The sequence below is a fragment of the Macrotis lagotis genome, chromosome 6 (genome assembly GCF_037893015.1).
Source record: "Macrotis lagotis isolate mMagLag1 chromosome 6, bilby.v1.9.chrom.fasta, whole genome shotgun sequence".
Taxonomy (NCBI): Eukaryota; Metazoa; Chordata; class Mammalia; order Peramelemorphia; family Peramelidae; genus Macrotis; species Macrotis lagotis.
Window position 1 is genome coordinate 32,945,964 of NC_133663.1, and position 8,995 is coordinate 32,954,958.

Below are 8,995 nucleotides of genomic sequence, written 5' to 3' on the forward strand. Positions count from 1 at the left end.
CTAATAAGTATCAGAACCAAGATGTATGCTCAGATCTCTCTTGTCTCCAAGTTCAGTGTTCAACTCCATAATCCAAAAAACTAATTAGTGAGTTTGGGGTACATCCAAATAAGACATCAGCCACATACAGTCCTGCCATATCCTATCCTGGCCAGATCACAGCTGGAGTATTGGTTCTAGTTCTGGGCATCATCATTGAGCAGTAACATTGATATAACCTGGAGACCATTCAGAGGAAGGTAGCCAGAATGCTGATAGACACTGAATCCATCCTACATGAGAATCAGTTGAAGAAAGTGAGGATGTATAGACCCATAGAAAAGGAAATTCAGGGAGAACTTGATGGTTTTCTTCAAGTATTTGAATGGCTCTAATGGGAAGAGAGATAAGATTTTTTTCCCTACTTGGCTTCCAAGGAATGAACCAAGATCAGTGACTTCCCATCTAATAGAAATCTTCAAGGAGAATCTGGATAACACCTTGTTGAGTATGTGGAAATTCTTTTGGGGGATAGCACCTACTATGTGCAAGCAATGTACTAAACAGATGGTCACTTCAGTCCTTTCCAATTTCAAAATTTGGAGGTGTTTCAGTAAACTCATCCCCAAGCTAACCAGGAAAAGATGAAATGCAGAACCCAGGAAAAAGTAAATTTACATTGGAAAAATTATTTAGATGTATAAGGTTGTCCTGGTATTAACATGGCCTTCCAATGATCAGATATAGCAAGACAAATTTTCAAGAATATAGTTAAAATGGAAGAAGCCGTGCTTTACAAATTTGTCTGATTTGATGGGAACAACAAAACAGACTAAAAAAGAAAACAAATGCCCAATCAGAAGTCTTAAAAGAATCTGTGTCATCAACCAAAATCAGTGGTAGCTTTCTCTAAAATAACCTCAGTTACTTGTTTCTAACTAATGAAATAACATCTCTGTCAAATCTGATAATCTCATTGGGTCAACAAGTCAGTCCCCTGGAAGTAAAAAAAAGGCCAGGTATGTACACTACACAAGTACAAAGCAGGTGACCAGTTATTTTAAAAATCTTTTAAATTTAATAAAGCAGTGAAGGAGAGATTTGGTGGTTTCCAAAGCACAAATTATTGGATAAATAATCTCTATAGAAATGCAGAGTTTATATCTTTTTGTATATCCACCCCTCATACTTCAGGAGGCTCTATTTCAAACCACAAGAAGGCTACTTGGCACATGAGACTCCAACTGGCCTACGAACTTGTTATATCTTCATAAGTAAAGGGTCTTAACCTTTTTCGTAACATGAACATTTTTGGCCATCCTTGGACAAAATAGACTTTGGATGTCTGAATTGTTTTAAAATATATATAATAAAACACAGGATTACAAAGAAAACCATTTATATTGAAATAAAGTTACCAAAATTTATTTTTAAAAGTCCACAGTTGCCAAATAAAGAAACCCTATTCTAAAGGGACTGACGGACTCCCAGAAATTAACTGAGTCTTCAATTAATAAAAGTTATGGATTCAAAATAAGGATCATCTAATCAATGATTCTTTTCTAATTCCATGCTGGATATTTCACATATTCTCCACAAAGACGGCACCTCATGGTACTTCTATATGACACTCAAAGCACACAGCCATTTAAATAAAACAATCTGTCATTTCTATGAGAAGATAGATCTACTCATATGTAACTGACCTGCCAATCCTATGAAATGGCAGATATGATGATCCAAGGAACAAACAATATATCATATTTTAATGGCTTTCAGGATTAGGAACAGGGATAGTGACAACACTGGTAAATTCATTGAGATAAGGAACTCCCAGATGGAAAAATCTCCTTTGACTAATGTAGGTTGGCATCTTCTCTGCAACTCATAATCTTCAAGAGCTATCTAGAATAATGTAAAAGTTAAATACTTTCTAAGGGTTACAGAGTCACTATATGTGTCATAAGTGAGATGTGACCACAGATTTTCTTGCCAGTTCTCTGTTCATTCTTTCAGAATTGAGGGGAAATATATAGGTATATGTATATGTATATATATATATATATAATGTACATATATTTATATATTTTCCTGACTAATATACAATGTACATCCCCCAAAATGTATAGACTTGGAACATTTTGAAAATATACTGATATAGAATCAGAAAAAGGAAATAGAAATTCATTTAAACTTGCCACAGTTGTCATCTATTTTGTTGATTGTCAAAAGATAAAAATGATGGTATAGGATTTCAAAGTCCATTCAGTGCAACTCCATTATACCACAGATAAAGAAAATGAAGACAAGTGACTTGCCCAACATCACAAAGGTATGAAGTAGACAAGCAACATGGGATATGTATATTTTGATACCAATAGAGACTAGCTGACAGATGTCTGAGTCAATAATTATTACAATTTAATGGGTTTTGTATTCATTCAAATAAAAAAAATCTTCTCCAATGAGAGTTCTATCTTTATGGTATAAGTCACTTGGGAATTTCCACAGGATCAATTCCATCAGAAACATTCTAACTCTTGTATTTATGCAGGAGCTTTATGGGTTCCCATATGCAAACCTTATCCACAGCCCCTGTTTGATTGTTAAGCTGAATAAGGCATTTGAAAATACTTTCCAGTTTCATTAAGTATTAGAGAGGATAATTAAATACCATAAAAGCAACAAAATATCTTAAATGCTCTCATCCCAAATCTAAGAATAGTTATCTAAAAATGACATTGAGGAGATGATTCTCAGAATTCATCACTAATTATAAGATCACAGTTTACTGGCTATGTAATGAAAAATGGCTCCCAGAAAATGTTAATTATAAGGCAGTGTAACCAAGGTAAAATTTTTGTTTTCCATATATTCAGGACTACATGGAGATGATTGATTTTGAGTAATTTCTATATTTATATTTATCACTAACATTCCTTTTCACTGAATCGTCCTCATCATTGTCAAAAAGAACATCTAATTTCATATTTGGTCTCCCAAAACAAAGTAGCATTTAAGCCTTTCTCTGCTCCAGCTTATTCCAAGGCCCCTTTCTCCTTTCTCTGGTTCAGAACCAAAGTACGAATAGAAAAATCACAGGTAGTGAACACAACAGAAATGTTAGATAAGAGCCCCGATGAGTGGTTAATCAAGCCAAATTTTTCATACCACAAAAACCTTACCTTTTTTTTCTCCCCATCCCCATGAATCCCAGATGGCAAAAAAGACAACTCTTCTAGGGTGGCTCCCTACCTATTTCCAAATCTATCTTTGAACATCTTACCAAGATCTACTGCATTATGGCTTTCATATCAGAATTGTGACTTTTGCTCATGAATTTCTTTTGATCAGGTATTAATACTCAATTCTGTCCATGCCCGAGAACTGTCATCCTTCAGAGTAGACAACTTCCTCTGGGAGAACTGGCCAAGTCCCCAGAGCCTGAGGACAGCCACCCGGTACTTCTTGGACATGATGTTGTAAAGGATGGGGTTGATTGCTGCACTAAGATAGAAGAGGACCAAGGAGAACAGGTTGCAATACTGGCTAATCATCGCAATCTCCATAGAGCCAGGCTCAAAGGATTTGGAGAATAGGTAGCGTCCCACATGAAATGGCAGCCAACAGAGGACGAAAGCAAACACCACCATGGCTAAAAGAAAAATTAGAAAAATTTAGTATAAGATCAAGCAATATTGTCTTGAATCATGTTCTGCTAAAAAAAATTCCATTTCCTTTGAAAACCTTTGTGGCAGGAGAGTGTGATTCATCTCAGACAAAGGGCCAAATGTTGTTTTTCCCCATTTCCTTTTTCTGGGGTTTAATGAGAGCTATTTCTAAATACATAACTAATCCAACCATTTGGACCAAGGTGACCAATCAGTTCAGTGTAACAATAGTTCCCCAGAGAGGCAGACAGGTGTGGCCAATGGTGTGATGAACTGAGAGTCAGAAAGACCTAGGCTCAAATCTCATTTCATGAAATCATTTATATTTAGAGCTAGAAAGACCCTCAAAGGTCATCATTTTACAACTGAAGAAACCAAGACCCAAGGAGCCTCAAGAGACTTATCACAAAAGGCAGGATTCAAACCCTTTGACATTTATGAGTTATATGGTCATGAATAAGTCACTAAAGTCTCAGTTTTCTTATATGATAAAATGAGGGTAATTCATTCCTGAATTCATAATTCACAGGGTTTTGTGAAATTCAAATAAGATAACGTTTGCAACACACTTTGCAAATATTAAAGTACCATCTCGATTGAGAGCCTGAAGGACTTTAAAAGGTATCAGGTCTAGTCTGCTCATTTACATAGGAAGAAAAGTGATGCCCAGATATGTGAAATGCCAAAGTCATACAAGCAATAAATGAATCAGAAGTCAAACCTATGTCTTTTACTTCCAAATCCAGTGATCTCATGATTCTAAACCCAGTGGTCTTCCCACGTCACATCATTATCGGTATTATTATTATTTTATGATTAAATTAACTGGATATTTGTGGCAGATTAATAAAAAATCCAGTTTTGAAAAGTCAGTTTTTGATGCATATATAGACACAGCTAACAATTGTGTCAACTTCCTTCAAGACACAACTGCATGAAACTGCTAGTGCCCTCCCTCTCAAACTATCTTGAATTTAACAGTTTTTGATTTATTTGTATTTATTCTCTAAATGCTTATATATCTACTTGCTGTGTCCTCCACTGGAATGAAAGCACCTTGCTTTCTAGAAATAATTGAATTCTTTGTGTTTGAATCTCCAGCACCTAGGACAGTGCCTGGCATGGGAAGGCACTCAATTCTGGTTGGTTAGTTAATTGATAATCCATAAATTTATTACATTGAGATGCAGACAAGGTAAAATGATATTTCAAACCTGAGCCAAAACAACATGCAAAAATTCTTTGTAGGAAGTAGCTTTCAAATCTTTGTTAACCTGAGCTATTTTGGTGAAGCAAATATTCCCAGATCCCCTAACCCATTCATTTCTAGGTAGGAGAGAAGCTTCCCTGAAATACTGGGGAAATGGGCTTTCTTTTGATGAGACACTGAGACAATTATTTTTAAAAATTAGATGCAATCATAGACTATAGACTGTTAGGATTAGAAGGGTTCTATTTTGCAGATAAGGAAACAGATACCTAGAGAGGAGAAGTGAATTGTACAAGGTCCCTTAGGTGACTAAGTTGAAGCATTCAGTCACAGGTTTTATAATCTACAGCCTCTCAATTCTACTGAAATAAAATGACTAATGCCAGAAAAACAACAGCAAAAGACCTTGCTATAGTATGGATGCAGTGAAGGCAATCAGTGGCCTATAGACCATCTTTTGGAACCTCTGGTCTATATGATAAAAAAAAAACCTCAGGTAGTAATGAATTTCTTAGTAATGAATATCATCCTTCAATATCCAGTAATCCAGAAATTTTTAAATGTAGAATAAGCCTGAGGATCTTGGACCTGCAAATTGGACCTATCATTTCATTCATATGATGAACTCTTAGATATAGAAACTCCCTCTAGCAATGCAAAGTGATACTTTCTCTTCTCTGCAATTTATAATCTTAGGAAGTTGTTAAAGCCCTGAGAGGCTGAGTGAATTGGTCAGGATCACATAGCTCTATGAGTCTCTGAGTTGGGAATTTAAGCCCAGGGTTTTGTGGTCTAAAGCCAGTTAACTCCACGCTTCATCTTGTTCAGAGATTCTTATAATAGAAAAACCCTCATTTGTTTTGCTCTGAATGCAAAAGTTGAGTGTAAATATTTCCTAAGATGCTAAGATTTATTATTTGTAAAGTTGTATATAAGAGATTTGCAGGGTTATGTGTCTACATTATGGAAATGTTTGTTTTATTCCATAAATTTAAAAAATAGATAATTTTTAAAAATAAAACAATTTACCACTCAGTTTAGATAGGCAGATTCCGTTTTCTGATAGAACATAACTTTCTGATGTTAAGATACAGATAAAATGTGAATTTGAGAGCATTTTTAGTTGATAAAAATTTATTGAGCACTGACTTGATGTGCTTAGTGCTAGTTTCAGATTTATTACCAAAAATGGTTCTGGAGATATTGATGGAAAATAAACATAATTTAATTTTGACTGCTTATAAGATTCATGGAAATTAACCCTCACCTTTAAAATTAAAATAAAATGTACTAATTCTCTCCACTCATTGAACCTAGGGATAATTTATTGAAGAACACTCTGGAAACAGTTACACATGCTGGTACTTTCACATAAGTTTTATTTTACCTAACTGGGGCACTTTCTTCCTAGTAACTGGGCAGATGCAAAAGGTGTGAACTGGACAGATGGAGAAGTTTATCAACCAAAGGAAAGTCTGCAGATGACTTTTGGGTTGTGTGCCCAGCAGTCAAGTGAAACAAAATTGTTGCAGAGATTCAAATAATGCAGGAGGGAGAAAACTGACATAGAAGTAAAAAAATGGTTTTTTATCTCAACTATCATCTTGGATTGTGCATGCAACGTTACATATATATCAGCTTAGAACTCAACTCTTTGCTAGAGTAGTTTTAAAGATATGACATTTTCTTAAATTGAATCAGTTACCTGCAAATCAGGGGATAGGAGAGGAGCTGAAGAAACTGTTTCATTTCCCCCTGAACAAAAACACAATAATATGCTGTTCTATGATATATCTTGGTTTCAAAGCATGCTTAATTTCCAGAGTTTCTCTCTTGAGGAAATAGAGACATAATATTTGATATTTGGGGTTGATGGAGAGGAAGGAGAAGAAAGGAAGAGAAAGATAGAGAGACAGATAAGGAAAGAGATAGAAAAGGAGAGAGCATAGAAAGAGGGAAAGATGGAGACTAGGAGACTTGTAAAGAATGCAGAGAGACAGAGAGGAGAGAGGAAAAACAGAGATAAAGGAATAGAGAGAAAGAGAGTGAAAGACAGAAGACAGACAGAAAGAAAGAAGAGAGAAAAAGAGAGAGATAAGAGACAGAAACAGAGAGAGAGAGAGAAGAAAGAAGAGAGAGAGGAAAAAACAGATAAGAGACAGAGAGAAAGGGATAGAGAGAGAAAAGAGTGAAAGAAAGAAGAGAGAAGAGATAGAAACAGAAAGAGGAAGACACACACACACACACACACACACAGAGAGAGAGAGAGAGAGAGAGAGAGAGAGAGAGGAAAAAAGAGATAAGAGACACAGAGAGAAAGGGATAGAGAGAGTGAAAGAGAGAAAGAGACACACAGAGAGACAGAAAGGAGAGAGAAAAAACAGAGATAAGTGACACAGAGAGAAAGGGATAGAGAGAGTGAAAGAGATAGAGACCGACACACAGAGAGACAGAGAAAGAAAGAAGAGAGAGGAAAAACAGATAAGAGACACAGAGAGAAAGGGAGAGAGGAGAGAAAGGGATAGAGAGAGTGAAAGAGAGAGAGAGCCAGACAGAGGAGTAGGAAAGATAAGGCAAGAAAGTGAGAAGTGTGATAGAAGGAAATGGAGGGGGAAAGAAGACAGGGACAGAGAAGAGAGACCACCAGTGGCAGAGAGACAGAAACAGGGAGGGAGGGCAAGCTGGAAAAGGAAAGAAGCAAATATCCCATACCTAACATTTTAACAGTTTGTTTGTGGTTGTTCTCCCGGATCGAAGCACTCAGTCCCACGTCCTCCCTCTTCCTCCTCCACAGCTTTCTGCCAATGAGGCTGTAGAGCACAGTCAGACAAAACACGGGCAGAAAGAAGAAGATGCTGGAGATCCACACCATGATGGTGAGGAGCCCCGACTGGATGGCAAACTCGGTGGGCCTGCATTCGTTGGTGTCCATGGGGTTGGTTCCATTTTCGTGCTCCACTCCCACCAGGACGAAGATGGGGCCGGCGCTGAAGAAGGACACGGCCCAGAGGACCAAGATGATCAGCTTCACCTTGCCCTTGGTGATCACGACCTTGGCCCGGAGCGGGAAGCAGATGGCGAAGTACCTCTCGATGCTGAGGGCGGTGATGTTGAGGATGGTGGAGTAGGTGCAGCACTCGCTGATGAACTGGAAGAGTTTGCAGAGAAAGTCGCCGAAGTTCCAGGGCCGGTACTGCCAGAGGCGGAAGAGGTCCAGGGGCATGCAGAGAAAGATCAGCAGGTCGGACAGCGCCATGCTGGACAGGTAGAGGTTGGTGGTGGTCCGCATGTCCCGGAATCGGGACACCACCAGCATGGTCATCAGGTTGCCCGAGATGCCGATGAAGAAGAGGCCGATGCAGGTGACCGTGACCCCGGTGAGCAGGGCTTGGGAGAAGGGGGGCAGCTGCTCCGCCCAGGAACTGTTGAAAGGCTCGTCCGCGTAGTCCAGGCTGAAGTTGGCCTCGCTTTCCAAGCTCGGCGTCTCGTTCCCCATCCTGCTGCTTGGTGAAGAGTCTTCACCGGGATCCAGGCGGGGAGGGACCGAGGATGCTCGGCGCCAGGTGAGATGCCGCTGGCCCTGGTCCTGCACGCGCCGCTCCGCCAGGGCTACAAGGGAGTCACAGAGCGACGACGCGGGTGGGATGGGGAGGGAGGAGTGACTTCAAAGCGGTGGGGTAGAGGGGAATAGTGTGTGTGTGTGTGTGTGTGTGTGTGTGTGTGTGTGTGTGTGAGAGAGAGAGAGAGAGAGAGAGAGAGAGAGAGAGAGAGCAAAGGGCAGAAGAGTGGAGAAAGGGATAGGAGTGAGCAAAGAGGGAAAATAGAGAGAGAGAGAGAGAGAGAGAGAAGAGGAAAGAAGAAAAGAGAAGAGGGAGCTCTGATGTCTTGTCCGGCTAGCAGCAGCCCTGGCAGTAATCACTCTGCTGGCTGCTGCACCCTCCTCCTCTGGCTCCTCCCTCTCTGTTCTCCCCTGCTGGGATGTTACTCTTCATTCTGGTTACCAAGGGGAAGGAGCTGTGGGTCCAGGTTCCACCCCCTTAGAAATGAGAAGTCATCATGGACCTGGGCCTCCAGCTGCCCAAAGAGCTCCTCCTATTCTAGCCCCTCAGCAAACTCCATCCTAATTTGTGTGTGT

General features: G+C 39.4%; 1 protein-coding gene across 1 annotated transcript; it reads right to left on the minus strand.

Moving 5' to 3' along the window:
• Positions 1-3,329: 3,329 nt before the first annotated feature.
• On the minus strand, positions 3,330-8,356 carry GHSR (growth hormone secretagogue receptor). Its single transcript, XM_074192521.1, has 2 exons — positions 7,573-8,356; positions 3,330-3,634 (listed from the first exon to the last, which is right to left on the minus strand). The coding sequence occupies exons 1-2, from the start codon at positions 8,354-8,356 to the stop codon at positions 3,330-3,332; spliced, it is 1,089 nt and encodes a 362-aa protein (XP_074048622.1).
• Positions 8,357-8,995: the final 639 nt, after the last annotated feature.